Source organism: Patella vulgata, chromosome 4 (assembly GCF_932274485.2).
Source record: "Patella vulgata chromosome 4, xgPatVulg1.2, whole genome shotgun sequence".
NCBI classification, from domain to species: domain Eukaryota; kingdom Metazoa; phylum Mollusca; class Gastropoda; family Patellidae; genus Patella; species Patella vulgata.
The window spans coordinates 80,468,935-80,493,635 of record NC_065882.2 but is presented as its reverse complement, the minus strand read 5'-3'; the positions used below and the strand labels follow the sequence as shown (position 1 = coordinate 80,493,635).

Sequence of the window (24,701 nt, the reverse complement as noted above, 5' to 3'; positions counted from 1 at the left end):
ATAATCCTATCTATATTTATATATGTAAGGATTTGTCACTTTCCTGACATCCACTTAATAAAATACACTTAATGGAAATGAAATGAAATGAAATAAAATGGAGTTTAACGTCCTACTGTTCTGCTCCGACTGTGCTATATCGAATTTCAGCTGCCAGTGGATCTTTTACGTTCACGCCCATGTATACACGGGACCTCGGTTTTTCGTCCCATTCGAACGACTAGATAACTTTTCTTGTCAGACCCTCCTGATGAACTTTCTGCGCTGATGCACGTATCGAACACGTGACCTCTACGCTAGTGGGGGTGGTGAGGCTGAATGGTTAGCACGTGCACGATGTATCATAAAGTCTGTCATTGAGTCAACTGGCGTGGTTCCGATTCCCTGGTTGTACGTGACAAGGAGTGGGGTCGCCTGTCCAACCTCGTGGGTTTTCTCCGGGCCCTCCGGTTTCCTCCCACTGCTAAAACCCCTACGAGCATGAGAATTATGGAAATAAAATTGAACCATATGTTAGTCCCGAAATGGCCTAGTTTGTGTCGAGTGGACGTTAAACCCTCTCTCTCTCTCTCTCTCTCTCTCTCTCTCTCTCTCCGGGCTAGTGAGTCAGCGTCCCACCCACTTAGACTCCGTGGTGGCTTCCAGTATTAATGCAGTAAGACCAATCAATGTACGTAGTTCCAATCCAGATCAACATCATACAAGCGTTTGTGCCAGAATCCTTACTTGAATGTCCAGGGTTTTTAGAAGGATTGTATAGTGGGCCCTTTAAGCGGCCCTCACTTGTCGGCTAGTCGTAGCGAGGTTAAGACGGAACTAAATAAACTAAAATGTGGTAAAATGCTAAAAAAACGGGGAAAATGTTATAACCCCCATTATAACTAAGTTATTTAATGAAATACTTTTCACATCAATATATCCCGATTCTTGGAGAAAAACATATGTTACTTCACTACATAAACTAAGGGGCAAATCTGACAAAGTGATCAATAACTTTCTTCCAACTTACTACATGTGTATAAAATACGAACAATTGGTTAGAGGTGTTGAACTTATTGACCTCCAGCTGGTTTTAATAATATATGATATTATCTGTTCAATTCTATGAAGAATGTGTTCTCTGTGTTGAAATTAGAGAATTAATTAACCCCATGTATCATTGACAAGCTACATTTGATCTGTTTTTTTTAATAATGCGGTAGTATATGATATTATCTGTTTAACTCTATGCAGAATGCATTCGCTGTGTTGAAATTACAGAATTAATTAATTCATCTCACGTGTCATTGATCTGTGTAAAACCTGACCAATATCTTAAAATGAAGTACGTATGGTCCAGCCATCTCGTGCACGGATTAGTTCAATTAAATAGAATAATGTTGACGTTAAAGGGTGCTTATACGAAACACTAACCCAAAAATGGTAATTTGTCCCGCCATAACAACTGGGAACGGAGCCTTTATTTCCAAATATCTATCGTCCTTACACGAGGATACCTTGATAATCCGTTGGAAATAATGCGCCTCGGGAAGATTATATAGCCTATAATGCGCAACTGGAAACCCTTGTCCCACAGTGATACTAAATATATGACGATACGTTGTCGTGGGGGTGGGGGCGTGGTACTGGAGCGTCTAAAAACTAGAGGAAAAGAATACTTAAAAGAACAACTGAGTGAGTACATATAAAAATATTCAATGCCTAATAGTAATGAATATAGAAAATGCAAAATACATATTATGAATGTGAATATAAGAAATATAAAATGTCGACTGATATAAAATATAATATGCTTCATGTAATAAAGCTAACGGACTTGATGTGCATGCAATGTCCTTTACACGGAGCATGCATGCGTGCGTGTAATATTTGCAGAATATTTACATTATAATTCTAGATGTAATATATATAATCCATTAGAGCTGGGTGAGATGTCGAGTTCTACATCGTTTATATGTCACCCAATACGCTCGTGGATATTATTAATGAAACAAAGATTTCATTATTAATACATACTAATTATGTGGTTTTTAAAATGTACCAACATTGTAAGCTAAATATTAGAGAGAGAGAGAGAGAGAGAGAGAGAGAGAGAGAGTGAGAGAGAGAGATCGGGTTTAACGTCCACTCGACACAAACTAGGTCATTTCGGGACTAACACATGGTTCAATTTTATTTCAATAATTCGTTTGCGCGTAGGGTTCTTTAGCAGTGGGAGGAAACCGGAGGAACCGGCGAAAACCTACGAGGTTGGACAGGCGACACTACTCCTTGTCACGTGCAACCGGGGAATCGAAACCATTCGGCCATCCCCCCACGTCTCCCTCTCAATAATAGAGACTATTCTATTTGCCCCTCAAATATAAAGTAACATACATAAAATATAAGACAATTAATATATTACAATTTTATAATTTAAATATTAAAATAGACATAATGTAATTTAGCCTTACCTAGAGGAAGAGAAAACTTTTAAGAACAACTGACGTTTATTTCGTGTACAGTGTGAGTGCGAGTAAAGAAAGACAGGACTCGCTCCCATACATTAACGGCGCTAACCCTTATCCTGGTCTGAACCTGTAATTGCAGGAAACCGCAATTAACTATATAAAAGTTGAATAAGAGATCTTGAAAACCATTAAATATTATAATGTAAATGAACTGAGCAGGAAAAAGGCTTTTCGAGCAGATGTGATAAGACATGTAAGATAAGGATAAGAGAGAGAGAGAGAAATGGGGTTTAACGTCCACTCGACACAAACTGGGTCATTTCAGGACTAACATATGGTTTAATTTTATTTACATAATTCGCTTGCGCGTAGGGGTCTTTAGCAGTGGGAGGAAACCGGAGGACCCGGAGAAAACCCACTAGGTTGGACAGGCGACCCTACTCCTTGCCACGTACAAACGGGGATTCGAAACCACGCCAGTCGACTCAATGACAGACTTTATGATACAGCGCGCGCACGCTAACCATTCAGCCATCCAACCCCTTTGATAAGGATAAGACAGGATGTTTATTGCATCAAAACGTCCATTATGGACAGCATGCATACATACACTTAGACATGGTCATAAACATTTAAAAATACATACTACATAGGGGGATCACGGTGACTAAGTGGGTAAGACGTTGGCTCGCTAGCCTGGCGGTCGGGTGTTCGATCCCTGCATTGGCCGAGTAAGTTCACCCAGATTTTCCGGCGTGGTTCTCCCTTGTCAGTGACAAGGACAGCTGTCTAGTCGTTCGGATGGGACGAAAAACCGATGTCCCGTGTATACATTGGAGTGCACGTAAAGATCCCTTGACAGTTGGAATTCGATATAAGAGTAGGCCGTAGTGCCGCTGTCCGGGCAAAATTTCCCTCATAGCACACTGTATGGCGTATGCCCGTTTTCATTAGCCCAGTTTGGAGCAAAATAGTAGGACGTTAAACCCCATTCCATTCACATATTACATAGACAACTCAATACTTTCATACAAACAGTATACTGCATGTATATCAAAGGGGTTTCAGTTAGATGTAGTTGCCACCAAATTTGATTTAGCTCTCTTAACAAAAGCCAAAAACACATATAAAGCCACTGCCTTGGCAATCAATTTTGGTGGGTTAAAGAGATTAATACAATTGTAGGAAATCTTAGGATTTGCCGAGAAGGCTGGGTATAAATGGGCTTGGCGTATTTCTTCATACTTGTTACAGTTTAGCTAAAAATGATGCTCGTTTTCGATTGAGTTTAAATCGCAAAATTTGCATAGACGCAGATCAACAGGAATTTTTTTGTATCGTATGCCTAAACACCTGAACGCAATATCTGTATACTATAACGGGGGGGGGGGGGCGAATGGTTAGCACGTGCGTGCTGTATCATAAGGCCTGTCATTGAGTCAACTGGCGTGGTTTCGAATCCCCGGTTGTACGTGACAAGAAGTAGGGTCGCCTGTCCAACCTCGTGGGTTTTCTCCGGGTCCTCCGGTTTCCTCCCACTGCTAAAGACTCCTATGCGCAAGCGAATTATTGAAATAAAATTGAACCATGTGTTAGTCCCGAAATGACCTAGTTTTTGTCGAGTGGACGTTAAACCCCATCTCTCTCTCTCTGTATACTATAACAAAACTATTAACTGAGTTAGATATGACCTTATTAACCTAATCACAGTAATTAAGATATAAACAGAATTATACATTAAAATGTCTCTATAGATGCCCGAGTTAGATATGGCCCTATTAATTAAATCAATGAAGATTGATTACATTGGAATGTTTCTGTTCCCTTTATAAGGACGGAGATTTTGCCATGAAATCAGTATCGGACTGCCACCCACGGTAGTCACACCCGCAGACGACCAGGGGCCTGTTTCACGAAATTTTAACTAAGATAAAATCCAAATTTTAGTAATTTGATTGGATAATATTAGCCAATCAAAACTAAAGTATCTACTAAAATTTGGATTTTATCTTTTGTTAAGATTTCGAGAAACAGAGTCCTGGGCGAATGACGGAGACAAGTCATCTTTGTAGTATGTGTTGTATGTACACATAAAAAGCTGTATCTTGATATACGAACGATGTAGTAATATGGATGGCAGGGATTTGTGCTAAAGAACACATATGTAGAATAATATTATGCTCTTGATTAATTATTCTTCATTGTCAAAATATTAGCTATGGTATAAGTTTGTTTTCAAACGCAAATTAAATTGTTTATGAAATATTGTGACAATATCAGAACATGGGGTCTAAAGACAAAGAATGGAGAAATATGATGGCTGAAACAATATTGTTATCTTTCAAATTATTGATTCTAACTTCATAACCAAAAATATAGAAAGTATATGCTGGTTATTTTGATACGTTAACTGAGCTATAGATTAATGAATATGTTTCTTTGTTATAAAACATATATCATATTTGTTGACCAAATTAGGTAACAATCCCTGCCGATATCGAGGTTGGGGTGCATGTCCATTCCATATTTGGAATTTAGCTGTTATCAGTCTTTTACGTTAACACCACAGACAAAAGAATAGGCACCTATAAGTAAGGGGGGGGGGGTGAGGGCTAGAATAGTCCGACACGCATTGGGTTCTATAGACGATCATTTCACGATGTAGTGGTTTCCTGAGTCTAGCCACGCTTGTTAAATTTATACAGGACTGGGGATGGAGAGAAATACATGGTAATTTTAAATATTGTAATGCAGACTACTGTGTAACTGTTGTGACATAAAACATTTAGTAAAAACACTATCGTTTGTGAATATGTGTACACGGGACCTCTTTTTTTCATCCCATCCGAACGACTAGCACAGCTGTCCTTGTCAGGCCCTCAGTCCTGTAAAGAGTCCCCAAACAAAATGTGAACGGACAAAGGAACGTCCAGACTGGGTCGACAACAATATACACGATTCACAATGGCATCTTCCAGAAGGAACTATATCGTACCATCTCTTATCTCAAGACACCCAGGGTCGAGAGATGAGGTTTCTTATTTAGCCGTACCCCCTCCCCCTCCCAGTTTTGTCAGTACACAAGTCCTATTGTGAAATTTACTTTCACAGAAAACAACTTGGCCAACTTAGAGAGGGTTTCCATGTGCTGATATGAATGAACCATAATAACATTTGAACATGTTTATTTTCATCTGTTTACATTCATAAACATTTAATACCAGTTTGTTTTATCATATACTATAATATATTTACATTTTATATTACATTTATCTTATATCAACTATATAGGTGTATGGGCAGCCAATTATCATATCAACTATATAGGTGTATGGGCATCCAGTTGTATCAATTATATAGACATATGGGCAGCCAATTATCATATCAACTATATAAGTGTATGGACAGCCAGTTATATCAACTATAATCACTGTCAATAGGTGTATCAATCATATCAACTATATAGACATATGGGCACCCAACTATAAAGGTATATGGGCGAGGGAGGGCATTCTATTTGGGGTGCAATAGAGAGTTTTTGCTCATTTCCAAAATGGAAATCGAGACTCAATCATCGTGGTGGTTTCTCTGTATATTTTCAAGAATATTAAACAAACACTCAAAATATATATTATAAATTTTCCTAAAAGATTTTGTTCCCTTGACTTTGGTTAATTTATGGGCAGTATACTACATTCTGTGAACTAAGAGGGTTTACATATATAAGGTTGGACAGATAATCATATCTTTAATGAAAACTTAATCAAATCTAGGTATTAAAGTATAACGTAATGTAGATGAATTAAAATTTGAAAATCATTCAATTATTTTCTAGATCTAGGCATGGGCGTGGATTTAGGGGGGGGGGGGCGGGTCCACCCCCCACCCCCCTTAGAATCGGAAGGGGGGACGAATAGGTCTCTGCCCCCCCCCATGATTTTGATCGCAAGGACAGATTTTCAGGTTTATATCCACATGAATGTCCCATTCTGAAGGGTATCTAACCACTGCCTTGGGTCTCGCCACAGTAATTCATCTTCACGATATCTTCCTTCTTAATTGTAGGTAGTCAATTTTACCATATCGTCATCATATTACCCCTAGTTACAGCTTTCATCGAAATAACACTGGTAAACTGTTCGTAATTATTATTTTGGTTTGGTAATGAAAGGTTCCAGGGTTCGTCCGTCCCCCCAAAAAGTTATGACAAATCCACGCCCTTGGATCTAGGCATTAAAGTATACCATAATGTAGATGAATTAAAATTTGAAAATCATATAATTGTTTTTATAGATTAGGAACACAATGAAATAACACATGACGTGCATAATAATAATAATAGTAGTATAAACCTCACACTGAAATTCCATAAGAAAAAATATATCTTTAATATAATATTGCTATATTCATCTAAATATGTGCGACGGCTAGACGTTAGGCATAATATTTGACTCATGCATGGTTAAATGTTTCTTGTCAAATAACTTTGAAAACATTGCCCATTTGCTCAAAGGGAGGTAACTCTATTTTATATAGTTGAATTTATAATTTTATAATCGAGACTATGTGTTTTTATTGTACTGACTTTAGTAATGATGATCGAGGCTAGGAACAAAATTCATTCGTTAAATTGTCATTTCAGAGTGGATCAATTTGACTGAAATTTTCAGCAAATTCCTTTTACATTATCTAGTTTTTAACTATTACAGTGAGAACTACCAGCTCTTTATCTAATCTCCCATAATGTATCTTTAAATTGTTTAGAATATTTGACACATATGTACTTGTTGGTCAGTTTTTATCTTAAAGATACAACATTAAGACTTTTTAGAATATTCCACAAAAGGCCATCCAACCACCCAGATTTTGATGTCAAAGATATGACATTTCTTAGACTAAAACAAAAATAAATATATACAAAGTTAAGTTTAAAAGATTACTATAGATGGTGAAATATACATCAATATAATTTAATATACTCTTATTATAATAGCTTTCTCCTATCTCATTAAAATACAGATCTATATTTCATTGTTTTATACTTTCGATGGCCTCTACTACATGAAGATCTGACCGGTTGCAGTGGAAGGTCGCGTCAGAGGTCATACAAGTAGCTTTTTATCCTATGACGTCAAACATTTGATTAACCAATCTGTGTTGATTTTTCTTGATGTCTGTCCACCTCACGCCAAAAACTCACCGTAACAGACCGTTTCATTGGCTAATCCCTCACATCATCCAGAACCCGGGTTATATAACAACTCTTTCAGATCCTAGTGTAGTAAAGACAAGTAAAACGAAATTGTGAACTATAAAAACCGAAACGAAATAAGAACTGTGTTTTAATCAGATTGAGCTTTCTCTAACACTCTCTTTACTTCTTCATCACACTCGTAAATCTCAAAAGATTTTTCATTCGCACCTGTACCTATGAACTATTGATATAGACTGATAAACTTCCTAAACAATCTTATTCAGAAGTCTTCTGACAAAAATAAAGAATTAGGCACAAAAAAAATATAAATCTATCACATCTTGTGATTTGAGTCTTAAAGTCTTTTGTTATAGAGAGAGAGAGAAATGGAGTTCAATGTCCGTTCGACTCAAACTATGTCATTTCAGGACTAACACATGGTTCAATTTTATTTTAATAATTTGCATTATTATAGCAAAAACGTCCAGCTCTTTATCAAAATCTTACATAATGCATTATTATAGCAAGAACATCCCGCTCTTTATCAATATCTTAAATAATTCATCTTTAGAGCTGTTGTTAGATGGTATTATAACGTCCACGTCAACAAGGTCAAGAAACAAAAAACAGAAAACAAATGGAATTGTAGTCTAACATTAAACAGACACCTGCAGAGCTGACAGGCAAAGTGTGCCTAGTTGTTTGGATAGACCAAAAAAACCAAGGATCACTCATGAACCTACTCGAATACATGTAAAAGAAAACAAATAGGTCGAATTGCTGCTGTCTGGGCCAAATTCTCTCCTTGTGACAATTCTAAAATAACTTGTCAGTCTGAAAATGACCTAAGTGTTGTGTTGACGACATGTAAAAACTCCATTCCTGACTTTAACTTGACTGTGGCTAATTACGAAAATAAGACAGGTCGATAATCCATCCACACATTAATCAATCAATCAATGAAAAAAATTTGAAACCTAGATCTGGTGGAGTTCCAAGATGTCAAAGAAAATATCTGTGATTGTATCCACGAAACTTTTTAACATTGTATCACTAAAAGATAAATGTTTATAACCGAGATTAATTGTTCACTACTATTGTTAATTTAATTCTGCATTTTAACGTCATCTTCGAAATAAGGAACGTCATCGACTGAACGGATATATTCTGGTGGTTTTTTACCCTCGACACAATCCACATCTACGACAACTGATGTTATATCAGAACCAGGTACATCAAACATAGCATCCAATAATATATTTTCCTGTAAAATATAGACAAAAAAGATCAAACATAGCGTCCAATAATATATTTTCCTGTAAAAATAGACAAAGAACATCAAACATGGCATCCAAATAAAGCTGCTCATATACTCCAAATATCAGCCTCAGGGCAGCCCTAGTCGAGTCGCTAACCACGAACGTACAAACGATAGTCACAAATATTATATATATATATAGATGCATATTGATTTAAAAATCCAAACAATTTAAGCTCCATAACTTTAAATATTCTTGAATAAACGACATTGTTTATCCCTCAATAACACCACTTACAGTACACAATTGTAATTTTGGAAACCTCCTAATTAAAGAATTAGATTTTTCAAACATTTTATTTGAGAAACGTGGATGTTTATAAGATTCATTAAGTCTGTAGGTAACCATAAAACAGCAACTCCATGCAAAGACTGGGTGTGGTTGTCTATTATTAATTAGCATAATATAGTATGATTTAACACCATGCAAAGACTGGGTGAGGTTGTCTATTATTCACTAGTAACAATGTCTCTACAGCGTTACCTAGAAACAAACTTGCCACGCCTCCCTCTTCCGCAGGGTAGAGTTTTATAAAACTAGTAGTTTAATCATCTTTTAGCGGGCATTTAGCAATTGACACACATAATAAAAACAAGAACAGAATATGAAACACAATTACAGCTACAACATGAATCTTAATTAAAGCGATATTACCATTTGCTTGATAACGTTGAGAAAACCCTCAATGAAGATTCTCTTTAATTAAAATAATAATTGTGTTCCATATTATGTTTTTGTGTTTATTAATATTTTAATAAGTAAAAAAAAAAGTTATTTTACCAGTATACCACGAAGACCTCTTGCACCAGTTTTTCTGTCTAAAGCCAGTCTAGCTATGGCCTGTAAAGCCTCTGTTTTAACCTCTAAATGAGACTGGAAATAAAAGAAAAAATATTCTAAGTTGTGACTTTTCCAATCGCCAAGGGATCTTTATGTGCACGCGAATGTGTACACGGGTTGTTTAATTTTTGTGTCCCAACTGAAGGACTAGACTGTTGTCTTTGTTAGGCCCTCCCTCTTGCACCACTGACAAGGGGAAACCAGACTGGAAAATCCTGATAAACTTTCACGGCCAACACCGGGAGCAAAACCCACGACCTCCAGACTAGCGAGCCAGCATCTTACTCATTAAGCCAATGTGGCTCTCCTGAAGATGGACGTCCAGACAACAAATGTTTGTACAGCTAGTAACACATGGTACATTACGGGCAATAAACCATATATAGCTACGCTGTAGAGTTCACAGAACGATCAGTAGCTCAGGTTATCCAGGCACGAACCTTTACTATATTGGTGCAGACACTGGACATCTAGGTGGTCGAACTGTCAACCGTTACTGCCTTTTAACTTTAATGTTACAACCATTTTGAACAATGCCTTAGAGTTTTGGTTACATACACTGTAAACTGGGTATCATTAGTTTGATTTTCAGTGATCTTAAATGATTTTTACAAATTTTTAAACAAAGATTTGATATGTGAAAGAAATTAGTGATAAATACACAAGATTAAATGATACCCAGGTTACAGTGATACTTTATCCATACTAAACAAGGCCTTAAAACTCTTGAATTGTGTAACTTATTCGTACTAAACAAGGCCTTAATTAAGATTCTTGAATTTTGTTACTTATTCATACTAAACAAGGCCTTAAGACTCCTGAATTTTGTAACTCATTCATACTAAACAAGGCCTTAAAACTCTTGAATTTTGTAACTTATTCATACTAAACAAGGCCTTATAATGTTGTTTACGTACCTTATCCATACTAAACAAGGCCTGGTATTGTGGTATCAATGCATTATTTGGTTCTGTTAAAATCTGTACTAACATGGACTCCGACAGATTATGGAAGGGTGTGATGATAGGAATTCTTCCAACGAACTCGGGTATCATTCCGAACTCTATGAGATCCGTGGCTTCCACTTGACGTAAGAGGGTGTCTCTTTCTTCGTTTTCAGCAGCAGCACTATCGATCTCAGCAGCCTGTTTCTTCACGTCAGCTGCAGATGTGGCTCTCCTATTCTCAGTTGTTGATTCAGCACCAAAACCTAAATACTATAATAACAAAAATTATATCTTTAATGTACGGTACATAAAATCATAAAGCAATGAAATTTGGTTTAATGTCCTATTTCCCGGTCTAATAAAGGCGGGCTTACATAATAGAGAGAACTGTAAGGGAAGCAGCTCCACAGCCGATGTCAGGAGATGCAGGCTTACACGATAAGAGAGCTGTCAGGAAGCTGCTCTACAGCTGATGTTATAAGGGAAGCAGCTCCACAGCCGATGTTAGGAGATCCAGGATTACACAATAGGGAGAGCTGTGAGAGAAGCAGCTCAACAGCCGATGTCAGGAGATGCAGGCTAACACGATAAGAGAGCTGTCAGGGAAGCTGTTTTACAGCTAATGTTATGAGGGAAGCAGCAGCTGATGCTAGGAGATCCAGGCTAACACAATAGAAAGAAGTACGAGGGAAGTATCTCTACAGCTGATGCCAGGAGATCTTGAATGTACAGGCAATGATATATATATATAGGATCTTGTGTTTTTTGTGCAATGTGAAAAACCAAACAGTGTCAGCTGTCCGGCACAACCAATAAGATAAAACTTGGCTGAAAAACCAGAAATTCAAATACCTTTTTGTTTTTCCGTCTGCTGACTATTTTATCCAGACCATTAAAAGCTCCGGATACTATAAACAGGATATTGGTTGTATCAACCTGAATCGTCTCCCCTCCTAACTTACGGGATTTTTTTTCTGGAACATTGGCGATTGTTCCTTCCAACAGTTTTAACAGTCCCTGTAGAAATAAAATATTTGTAATGTACAAGATTGAGATATTATTGATAAAAAGCATCTGATATATTAAAAAATTCCTTATAATCAAACCTGGAAATATGGCACAAATTCACGCTTGGTCAGGCACGAAATCACGCCTGATCAGGCATGGATGCCTGCCATTGATTTGTCTTATTTCTGTGTTTTTATTGATATATTTAATACAGGTTCAAAATGTTGGGTACAAATAGAATCGTTATCTAACATGAAATGTCAGTTACGCGTTTGTTACAGTCCGACAAAATATCAGGTACTAGTTTTAATTCAACCTGACAAAATGTCAGTTACTAGTTCGTTACAGTCTGACAAAATGTCATTTACTAGTTTTTTACAATCTGACACCAGTATCAGGTAAACATTATTTCCATGCTGTGTATTCTAGAATATATTAACAATCATGTAAAAAGTCTTAAGTGACAGATTTCACAGTACTTGAATAAGTCCCTTTTCAATATTTAACTTAAATTCACTAGGATGTCAGGAACATGTCAAATGACTTTGTTATGTTACTGACCTGTTGAACGCCTTCTCCACCAACGTCTTTTAAATGATAAACACCTGGAACACTTCCTATTTTATCTATCTCATCTAGAAATATAATACCTGAAAACAACAATATCTAGAAATATAATACCTGAAAACAACAACATCTAGAAATATAATACCTGAAAACAACAACATCTAGAAACACAATACCTGAAAACAACAATATCTAGAAATATAATACCTGAAAACAACATACAGAAATATAATACCTGAAAACAACATACAGAAATATAATACCTGAAAACAACAATATCTAGAACTATAATACCTGAAAACAACAACATCTTGAAATATAATACCTGAAAACAACTTCTCGAAATATAATACCTGAAAACAACATCTAGTAATATAATACCTGAAAACAACATCTCGAAATGTAATACCTGAAAATAAGAACCTCTAGAAATATAATACCTGAAAACAACATCTAGAAATATAATACCTGAAAACAAGAGCATCAAATATTTATATCCCAACTGCCGAGAAATTAATCGCGATATTTTCAAAAAATATTGCAATATAGAGGAAATATCGCAATATTTGTTTCCAGGGATATTGCCAAACTTTATATCTGTGTTAATTGTTATTTGGGAACATCAAAGTTATTACTATCCTGTAGAAGTCGAATATCTAAAGACTTAAATGCAACATCCCAAGACAAGAGGAACCTGGGCCTGAAAAAACCTGAATCCTTAGTTTACACTGGAATTTGAACCTGCACCATTGTAACCCAATGCCAATCTGATTAAAACACAGATCTTATTTCGTTTCGTTTTTTATAAAGTTCAAAATTTTGTTTTACTTGTCTTCATAACACTAGGAATCTGGAAGAGTAGTTATGTGAGCTGCATTCTGGTTGAGGTGACGGATTAGCCAATGGAATGGTCTGTTACGGCGAGTTTTGGGCGTGAGGTGCAAAGAACTGTGGGTAATCCACTAGAAACATCAATGTCGATTTGTTAATCAAATGTCTGATGTCATAGGGTCAAAAGCTGCTCGTATGACCTCTGACCCGACCTCCCAAAACAACTGGTCAGATCTTCATATAGTATAGGCCATCAAAAGTATAACCCCCTCCCCCACCCAAAATATAGATCTATATTTTAATCAGACTGAGCCCAGTGCCCTCAGCTGCTCGAGTACAGTAATTCCAACCAATGGAGATGGCGATGTGAATAACATATAGAGAGAGAGAAATGGGGTTTAACGTCTACTCGACACAAACTAGGTCATTTCGGGACTAACATATGGTTTAATTTTATTTCAATATTTCGCTTGCGGGTAGGGGTCTTTAGCAGTGGTAGGAAACCGGAGGACCTGGAGAAAACCCACGAGGTTGGACAGGCGACCCTACTCCTTGTCACGTACAACCGGGGAATCGAAACCACGCCAGTTGAATCAATGACAGACTTAATGATACAGCTCGCACACAACCCCCCGAATAACATATAGAAATTTAATATTTTATACCTTGTTGGGCTTTCTCTACATTATTATTACTGTCTTGTAGAAGTTTAGCAACGACGGAATCTACATCTTCACCAACATAACCAGCCTGGGTCAAGGTCGTACAATCACAGATAGCTAATGGAACATCTAAACACTTGGCTAATGTCTGGGCTAATAGAGTTTTACCTAATAAAAAAATCAAAAATTAGAAAATGGATTAAAAACTTCTGTTTATTTTAAACCTGGCCCTCAGTTCACAAAGCATTCTTAGTCTTAGTCTTAGACTTACGAATTTACCCAACTTTCAATCACTGTTTATGAGAATTATCTTTGATCCAGAAACACAAAACTTTGCACATAGTTTCTTATTGATGTATTTGATACATTAAAACAACTAAAATCTTATAAGGGGCTATATTTTAGTTAAAAAAAGGCGAACAATTTTGAGTAAATTCTTAACTTAATTTCAAGAATGCTTTGTGGACTTGGGGCCTGATCTCATCTAGTGAAAATAGATTGTTAAAAAAAATATACAATTGAATCTAGAAACCACTTTCAATTGTGACAGAGAGAGAGAGAAATGGGTTTTTATTCCACTCGACACAAACTCGGTCATTTCGGGACTAACATATGGTTCAATTTTATTTCAATAATTCGCTTGCGCATAGTGGTCTTAACAGTCGGAGGAAACCAGAGGACCTGGAGAAAACTCATGAGGTTGGCCAGACTACCCTATGCTTTGTTACGTACACCGGGGAATCAAAACCACGACAGGTGACTCACTGATAGACCTTATGATACAACACACACATGCTAACCATTTGGAATTCTGCCCCCCCCCACCTTTAATTGTAATTTATAACAATATTTCATTATATGCCCTGAAAGTACGGGTATATGATTGTCAATTCCTTCAAACTATAGGAGAGTATTTAACTATCACTGTTATCATAGCACAATGAGCACAATCCTCAGTGATGTGGATAAAACACATCATACTTTTATCATCGCACATTGAGCACAATCCTCAGTGATGTGGATAAAATACATCATACTGTTATCATCACATGATGAGCACAACCTTCAGTGATGTGGATAAAACACATGATACTGTTATCATCATATGATGAGCACAACCTTCAGTGATGTGGATAAAACACATGATACTGTTATCAGCGCACATTGAGATATGGATAAAACACATGATACTGTTATCATCACGTGATGCGCACAACCTTCAGTGATGTGGATAAAACACATGATACTGTTATCATCGCACATTGAGATATGGATAAAACACATCATACTGTTATCATCACGTGATGAACACAACCTTCAGTGATGTGGATAAAACACATCATACTGTTATCATCACGCGATGAGCACAACCCTCAGTGATGTGGATAAAACACATCTTACTGCTATCATCACGCGATGAGCACAACCTTCAGTGATGTGGATAAAACACATCATACTGTTATCATCGCACATTGAGATATGGATAAAACACATCATACTGTTATCATCGCACATTCAGCACAACCCTAAGTGATGTGGATGAAACACATCTTACTGCTATCATCATGCGATGTGCACAACCTTCAGTGATGTGGATAAAACACATGATACTGTTATCATCACACATTCAGCACAAGCCTCAGTGATGTGGATAAGACACATCATAAAGATACACATTATTATTGTTAAAAACATTAATCAAGGGGAAATATTTGGTAAGTACTATTTATTACTAACCTGACCCAGTAGGACCTAACATCAATATGTTACTTTTCTCTAATCTTAAATCATGTGTCTTAGCTTCGAGTATATCTGATCTTCGTGGGGTTTCATCCTGCTGTTGTTGCTGTTGTTGTTGTTGCTGAAGACTTGGACCAAGAGGACTACCACTTACAGCTATCTGTAACGTGTCTGAAAAATATAACAAGCAAGTTGAGATCTCCGGTCATTTCAATTATTATACATAATAACATTGATAACTTGAATTTGAAAGTCCTTTGTGATATTGACATCGAGAACAAATATAGTGAACTCGAAGCGCATTAGAAACTGTGGAAGCAGTGTTTATGCGCTATACAAATAATGATATTATTATTATTATTATAATTTTGAACTATTATAGCAAGAGAAATGAAATGAAATGGGGTTTAACGTCCTACTGTTCTGCTCCTATACTGGGCTAATGAAGACGGGCATACGCCATACAGTGTGCTATGAGGGACATTTTTCCCGGGCAGTGGCACTATCGCCTACTCTTATATTGAATTCCAAATGCCAGGGGATCTTTTACGTGCATTCCAATGTATATACGGGACCTCGGTTTTTCGTATCATCTGAAGGACTAGACAGCTGTCCTTGTCAGGCCCTCTGTTCTGCACCACTGACAAGGGGAAACCACGTCGGAAAATCCAGATGCACTTTCTCGGCCAATGCAGGGATCGACCACCCGACCTCCAGGCTAGCGAGCCAGCGTCTTAACCACCTAGCCACCGTGGCTCCCTTATAGCAAGAGGCAGATTCATCTCTTACATTGATTAAACTTACCTCTAGGAGAGAAATAAGTTGGATAATGTCTGTTAGGATCAGGTAGAGTAATTTCAGTATTTTTCGCTTGGCTATTATTAGAACTAGTGGGTAGATTGTGATATATACGTTTATAATGATTATAAACCGCTACAGACAGAACTTTCTTCGCATGTTCCTGACCTACTACATACTTGTTTAAATAATCATATATCTGAAAATATACAATCATTACATTCAGTATACAACCATTACATTCAATACACAACCATTACATTCAATATACATGCATTACATTCAATATACATTCATTATATTAAATATACATTCATTACATTCAATATACAATTCAATATACATGCATTACATTCAATATACATGCATTACATTCAATATACATTCATTACATTCAATATACATTCATTACATTTAATATACAATCAATGCATTCAATATACAATCAATGCATTCAATATACCATCATTAGATCCAATATACAATCATTACATTTAATATACAATCATTACATTTAATATACAATCATTACATTTAATATACAATCATTACATTCAACATACATTCATTCCATTCAATATACATTCATTACATTCAATATACATTCATTATATTCAATATACATTCAGTATACAATCATTCCATTCAATATACAATCATTCCATTCAATATACAATCATTACATTCGGTTTAACGATATATAGTGCCATTACTATATATCAATTCATCGGTACATGTATGTTGACTGTGTGTATTCAACAGTGATGGTAATTAGGATTCATCAAGCTTTTACAACTAAGAGTGGATAGTTTAAAGTCCACTCAACACAAACTAGGTCATTTTGGGACTAACATATGGTTCAATTTTAACTCAATAATTTGCTTGCATGTGTCTTTAGCAGTGGGAGGAAAATGGAGGACCCGGAGAAAACCCACGAGGTTGGAGAGGCGACCCTACTCCTTGTCACGTACAACCAATGAATCAAAACCATGCCAGTTGACTCAATGACAGACCTTATGATATAACGCGCACACTTAACAATTCGGCCATCCCCCCCCCCCCTTGGTTCATAAGAGAGAGAGAGAGAAATGGGGTTTAACGTCCACTCGACACAAACTAGGTCATTTCTGGACTAACATATGGTTTAATTTTATTTCAATAATTCGCTTGCGCATAGGGGTTTTTAGCAGTGGGAGGAAACCAGAGGACCCGGAGAAAACCCACGAGGTTGGACAGGCGACCCTACTCCTTGTCACCTACAACCGGGGATTCGAAACCACGCCATTGGTTCATAAGTGAATGGTATTTGTTTCATAGGGATATCTATACTAATAATTGTGACTGCTGTTTGTCGTCTGTTTGTCTGTCTGTCTGTCTGTCTGTCTGTTCGGGGTTGGCGGCTACACTAGGTCTGCCCCGAGTCTGAAATTTGGGGTATAGGGGTAGCTCGGACCGAGGAGTAACATAGGCCAGGTGGCGTTAGTCTACCACTTCCGGTTTCGGAGTTATGACCCCCGAGCGAAGCCGGGTATCCTGCCAGTATAACATAAACCTACCTTTTTTGGAGGGGGAGGCAGACGTTTATCTTGACTGTTTTTATCTTTATAAGTTTTTCTATAATCAGATTCGGATAAAACACTGAAAAAATGGTGACATTTCTCACATCTTACAAACCGGGTTGATGCTGAAAATAACAAAAAAAACCAACAACTCAAAATCATTAGTAAACTATAAAGTAAGGCTCTGGCTAGAAAATGTAAAAAAAGGGAGGGAAGAAATCTGATGTAAATCAAAGATCGAGGCCTTAGGCATATAAATCGTCACAAAAAAGAATATATTGGATAAAATGTTGTGCAGTAAATTACTTAAATAGTAAATGCAGGAGTACCGTACTACACTCAAAACTGAAATCGGTTTTCCTTCCGATCTGAGCCACTATATGTTGTCACATGCCAGGGGAAACATGCCAGAACATTGAGATGAACTTTCTAGGCCAACACAGGGACTGAATACTGAACCTCTGGTGTAACAAACCAAAGCCATGCTCACCGAGGCTCCCAAGTCATTTTAGGGTCCTAGGGGTAGGCCTATTTAGCCACGGGAGGTAAACAGATTAAAAGTTATCTGATAAAATACTTACAAACAAATGTTTCAACATGAGCACAGGGATCGCCACAAGTAGGACATCGAAGATTATTGCCTGAACCTTTCTTTCCTCCATTACCACCTTTAGAGTTATCTCCCGTTATTTTGGGTGGTTTTGAATCACCTCCATCTCCACCATCTGTAGTACTGCTGAGATAACGTCTCTGTATAGCGTAACGGGGAAGAGGTTTATAATACTCCTGGGTAGCGGGAGATAAGAGTCTTACATGATTCACACTTGATCGTACTGAAGCAGATTAATGATAAATAATATGAATATATTACGCTCTGGCTGATGTCAGATAAGGATGCATTTTAAGTGCAAGCCACATGTCACACACCAAATGATACAACATACAACCATAATAAATAATATCATTGAAATAGAAAGTGACAAAACACATAAACATACTGAATAATGTAGTGCTAGTAGAATAGAAAGGTTTTCAAGTCTGATTTGAAAGAAGGTCAAATTTGTTGGGTATTAAGGGGGAAAGTGTTCCATGAAAGTGCTGCTTTATATGAATGGGAAATGAGGTTTAACGTTCTACTGTTCTGCTCCGAGTGGGCTAATTAAGAGAAGACGGGCATATGCCATACAGTGTGCTATGAGAGAAATTTTGAAGACAGCAGCCCAACAGCCTACTCTTATAAAGGATCTTTTACTTGCACACCAATGTGTATACGGGACCTCAGTTTTTTGTCCCATCTTAATGACTAGACACAATCTTGATGAATTTTCTCGGCCAACCCTGGAAGCGACTCGCAACCTTCAGGCTAACAAGTCAGCATCTTACTCACTTAGCCACCGTGGCTCCCTTAATAAAATAAGACAACTTGTCTGTGACTTTAAACAGTAATAGAAAAAAGAAGGTGTATATAGACTTGATCAGTTATAGGGTGATTAGTTTGTAGATCGCCACCGGAATGTAATTTAATTTAGACTTGTGATCATCTATATGGTTTTAATAGTAAAATAAATTCTTATATAAATCAATACATGTAATTAATAAACCTATAAACTATAATTATTTATAGTGTCCTGTGGCACTATCCTTTATCATTACCAATAATGAGAGAGAGAGAGGGGGGGACAGAGAGAGAGAGGGACAAAGAGAGAGAGAGGGGGACAGAGAGAGAGGGACAGAGAGAGAGAGGGACAGAGAGAGAGAGGGACAAAGAGAGAGAGGGGGGGACAGAGAGAGAGGGGGGGACAGAGAGAGAGAGAGGGACAGAGAGAGAGAGAGGGACAGAGAGAGAGAGGGGGACAGAGAGAGGGACAGAGAGAGAGAGGAACAGAGAGAGAGAGAGGGGGACAGAGAGAGAGAGAGAGGGACAAAGAGAGAGAGGGGGGACAGAGAGAGAGAGGGACAAAGAGAGAGAGAGAGAGGGACAGAGAGAGAGGGACAGAGAGAGAGAGAGGGACAGAGAGAGAGAGGGACAGAGAGAGAGAGGGACAAAGAGAGAGAGGGGGACAGAGAGAGAGAGAGGGACAAAGAGAGAGAGAGAGGGACAGAGAGAGAGGGGGACAAAGAGAGAGAGAGGGACAGAGAGAGAGAGGGACAAAGAGAGAGAGGGGGACAGAGAGAGAGAGAGAGAGGGACAAAGAGAGAGAGGGGGGACAGAGAGAGAGAGGGACAAAGAGAGAGAGGGGGACAGAGAGAGAGAGAGAGGGACAAAGAGAGAGAGGGGGGACAGAGAGAGAGAGGGACAAAGAGAGAGAGGGGGACAGAGAGAGAGGGGGACAGAGAGAGAGGGACAGAGAGAGAGGGACAAAGAGAGAGAGAGAGGGACAGAGAGAGAGGGGGGACAGAGAGAGAGAGGGACAAAGAGAGAGAGGGGGGGGACAGAGAGAGAGAGGGACAAAGAGAGAGAGGGGGACAGAGAGAGAGAGAGAGGGACAAAGAGAGAGAGGGGGGACAGAGAGAGAGAGGGACAAAGAGAGAGAGAGAGAGGGACAGAGAGAGAGGGACAGAGAGAGAGAGAGAGGGACAGAGAGAGAGAGGGACAAAGAGAGAGAGAGAGAGGGACAGAGAGAGAGAGGGACAGAGAGAGGGGGACAGAGAGAGAGGGGGACAGAGAGAGAGGGACAGAGAGAGAGAGAGGAACAGAGAGAGAGAGAGGGACAAAGAGAGAGAGAGAGGGACAGAGAGAGAGAGGGACAAAGAGAGAGAGGGGGGGACAGAGAGAGAGAGAGGGGGACAGAGAGAGAGGGACAGAGAGAGGGACAGAGAGAGAGGGGGACAGAGAGAGAGAGGGACAAAGAGAGAGAGAGGGGGACAGAGAGAGGGGGACAGAGAGAGAGAGGGACAAAGAGAGAGGGACAGGGAGAGAGGGGGACAGAGAGAGAGGGACAGAGAGAGAGGGACAAAGAGAGAGAGAGAGGGACAGAGAGAGAGGGGGGACAGAGAGAGAGAGGGACAAAGAGAGAGAGGGGGGGACAGAGAGAGAGAGGGACAAAGAGAGAGAGGGGGGACAGAGAGAGAGAGGGACAAAGAGAGAGAGAGGGGGACAGAGAGAGAGGGACAAAGAGAGAGAGAGAGACACAGAGAGAGAGAGGGGGACAGAGAGAGAGAGAGAGGGACAAAGAGAGAGAGGGGGACAGAGAGAGAGAGAGGGACAAAGAGAGAGAGAGAGGGGGACAGAGAGAGAGGGGGACAAAGAGAGAGAGAGAGAGGGGGACAGAGAGAGAGAGGGACAGAGAGAGAGAGGGACAAAGAGAGAGAGAGAGGGACAGAGAGAGAGGGGGGACAGAGAGAGAGAGGGACAAAGAGAGAGAGAGGGGGACAGAGAGAGAGGGACAGAGAGAGGGGGACAGAGAGAGAGGGGGACAGAGAGAGAGGGACAGAGAGAGAGGAACAGAGAGAGAGAGGGGGACAGAGAGAGAGGGACAGAGAGAGAGAGGGGAACAGAGAGAGAGAGGGGGACACAGAGAGAGGGACAAAGAGAGAGGGACAGAGAGAGAGGGGGGGACAGAGAGAGAGGGACAGAGAGAGAGAGGGACAAAGAGAGAGAGAGGGGGACAGAGAGAGAGAGGGGGACAGAGAGAGAGGGGGGACAGAGAGAGAGGGACAGAGAGAGAGAGGGACAAAGAGAGAGAGAGGGGGACAGAGAGAGAGAGGGGGACAGAGAGAGAGAGGGGGACAGAGAGAGAGGGACAGAGAGAGAGAGGGGGGGACAGAGAGAGAGAGAGGGACAGAGAGAGAGAGAGAGGGGGACAGAGAGAGGGGAACAGAGAGAGAGGGGGGGACAGAGAGAGAGAGAGGGACAGAGAGAGAGAGAGGGGGACAGAGAGAGAGAGGGACAGAGAGAGAGGGACAAAGAGAGAGAGGGGGAGAGAGAGAGAGAGAGAGAGAGAGAGAGAGAGAGAGAGAGAGAGAGAGAGAGAGATGGGGTTTAAGTCCACTTGACACAAACAAGGTCATTTCGGGACTAATACATGTACATGGTTCAATATTTTTTCAATAATATGCTTGCGTGTAGGGGTCTTTATAGCAGTGGGAGGAAACCGGAGGACCTGGAGAAAACCCACAAGGTTGGACAGACGACCCTACTCCTTGTTACAAATAACTGGGGAATCGAAACCACGCCAGTTAACTCAATGACAGACCTTACAACACAGCACGCACGTGCTAACTATTCGCCCATTCAACCCAACGATTAATGATAGGGCTGGTCAATGATGACTATCGGGATAAAGCATACATGTACAGTAATACAAATAATGGAGAAAATATATCTCAGTACCTTGAGGTCTGGCTCGGACATGACCAAGAGCAAATCTACCACACCTAGCTGCTGACATTTTGCTTGAGTGTATTCCTTTCTGCAAAAATGTCAAATCTGAAATGAAAGAAATTCAGTCAATTCATTTACAGTTCAAGATAACTTGTTCAAATTTGTATTGGTCAGAATTCAATTAGTCTACCCAATTCCATAAGTTCAATCACCTGTTTAATAGTACCGGTAGTCTACATTTTACTGAAAATATATTTTTTTAATAAAGGCATAAAAGACAACTAAATGATGATTTTTGCATGGTCATTTTTTCATTCAAATCCACCTTTGTACCGGTATAGTTTTTTTAAACAAAGTAAAAGGTATATTTTCCTTTAGAAAATAAGCATTAAAATTACATCCTGTATTTTGTACAAAGTTGGAGCCATTTTGATCAAACATATGTAAGTCATTGAGATCACACTATGCTATAATATTTGAATAACTGACACATGGTCCATGTCAAAACTCACAGAGGAATCACCTTTGATCAGGTGACTATCTACTTGTAACCTAAAAATAAACACACTTGTATAGATATACTACTTCTGAATTTTATTAACATGCTACGTTTCAATACACATACAGGTATCGTTATCAAGCAAATAATGATTAATTTACAAAAACGTGGTGCAATATACATGTATAGATGAACACTTTGGAAGTCATAAAGCAGGTAAAAACAAACAATAAAATAAGTGTGTTTATTTTTAGTGAAATCTATTTCTATATGTCTTATAAGGATTAAACTTGTAATCTCAACAAAACACCTAATTTCAATAAAGGTGATCGAGTGTGCCTACTAATTCATCAACTCTGAAATTATTAATCCCTAATTCAGTACTTGACACTTTTCTAAGCTATTATTAATAGGCTATTAATCCAGATTTAAAGATACATTATGGGAGATTAGATAAAGAGTTGGCAGTTCTCGCTATAATAGTTAAAAAAATAGATAATGTAAAGGGAATATATTGCAAATTTCAGTCAAATTACTACACTCGGAGCCAAGAAAACCTCATTTTAAAAACACTGTAGCCTCGAATGTCATTGTTACCACTGTAACAATAATAAAGAAAGTCTTGATTATCCAATTTTGTGGTTAATCATCAAAGGGCGTTGAAAAGCAGATTGGATGTCATCGAGAGCTGATTATGGTCTTTTCATGTGAATTAATGTCTAATTAATAGTTTATAATAACATTTCAGGCCTAAAAAAAGACCTGCTATAGGCAGATATACCTCTAGCATAATGCATGTTTAATGGATTTTTCAAAAATAAGTTTCATTTTGAAGATCAGTATTTATTCATTTATTTAAAGTAGCTAAGTCTTTAAATCAATATCATCCACAGTCTTCAATATTGGTCAATTCAAATCAACATTGATGTTTTTATCTTACTGTGAAAAGTTACTGCCATTCAATTTGCACTTTTCGCGTATTTCGCTGAACGTTACTGATTAGAAATTACAGAAATAACAGAAACGATTGAATGTACAGTAAATTTCTATCAAAATCAAGTTATTTCCCCTGAACAATTAATTATTATTCATTGTCATTGTTGTAAACGACGGCAAAAATTACCGCCGCAGTGGTTGTACCTTGGTCTAGTGTCTGTGTGTTTTTAGTTTTAGCGTGTTTTGAATGATATGGCGGTGATTATTTGACACAAAACATTGCCTTAAACTCATTTTATTGAACCTCCTTTATTTTTTATACGAGTATCAAGAACTGAATATTGATATCAAAATTTTTCCGTAGTCGCCTATGATTCGGCTTTATCGATATTTTTCGCCAGGCCTACCTCCAACCCTTATTAAAAACAACTCAGACTACCAGAAAGCTGTCCTACTCCAAGTCGGGTTGAAGTCCTACAAAAGTACATACCCGGTACACGTATTTATGCAAGCTAGAACACTTACATGTACATGAAGACAGTGACACCGACAATAAACGTCTATTTTAAATACTGACACAATGACAAACGGTACTTTTGTATTCAGTCTCGCCCATAACTAACTGTATTTTTGACAGATTCTTGCTTATTTTTTTTATTTAAGAAGGAAGCCAGCCTTGAATAGCCTAATAATATTAAAATAGAAAGATATTTTCCATATTTTCTACTTCTCCCATTCGCCTGGTTAACATACCAAAGTTGGTTTTCTATGGCAGTTGTATTCCCTAGATGTCGTGTGTCTTCAAAACAAAGGTCACACTGGGTAATTCAACAATATAACGAATTTACGTAATGCATTTTCATAACGCTAGCTTGTCAGTCTTACCTTATTCAGCCATGTTTGTATTTTTATCGTGTCACTGCGTAGGTCACAATCATAAAGTGAAGGTCGTATATTAGGGACCAGTTATAATTAGGTCAAATTTAATACCGTAAAAGTTACATTTTAGAAAAAAAATATAGAGTTT

The 24,701-nt window shown here is 38.4% G+C and overlaps 1 protein-coding gene across 1 annotated transcript; it reads right to left on the bottom strand.

Annotated features, from left to right (window-relative positions):
• Nucleotides 1-5,618: 5,618 nt before the first annotated feature.
• Nucleotides 5,619-24,657, bottom strand: LOC126817101 (ATP-dependent Clp protease ATP-binding subunit clpX-like, mitochondrial). Its single transcript, XM_050543914.2, has 12 exons — nucleotides 24,560-24,657; nucleotides 22,249-22,344; nucleotides 18,497-18,748; nucleotides 17,913-18,040; nucleotides 16,363-16,555; nucleotides 15,556-15,729; nucleotides 13,822-13,986; nucleotides 12,320-12,408; nucleotides 11,603-11,767; nucleotides 10,721-11,020; nucleotides 9,744-9,836; nucleotides 5,619-8,908 (listed from the first exon to the last, which is right to left on the bottom strand). The coding sequence occupies exons 2-12, from the start codon at nucleotides 22,304-22,306 to the stop codon at nucleotides 8,750-8,752; spliced, it is 1,776 nt and encodes a 591-aa protein (XP_050399871.1). The 5' UTR covers nucleotides 22,307-22,344; nucleotides 24,560-24,657; the 3' UTR covers nucleotides 5,619-8,749.
• Nucleotides 24,658-24,701: the final 44 nt, after the last annotated feature.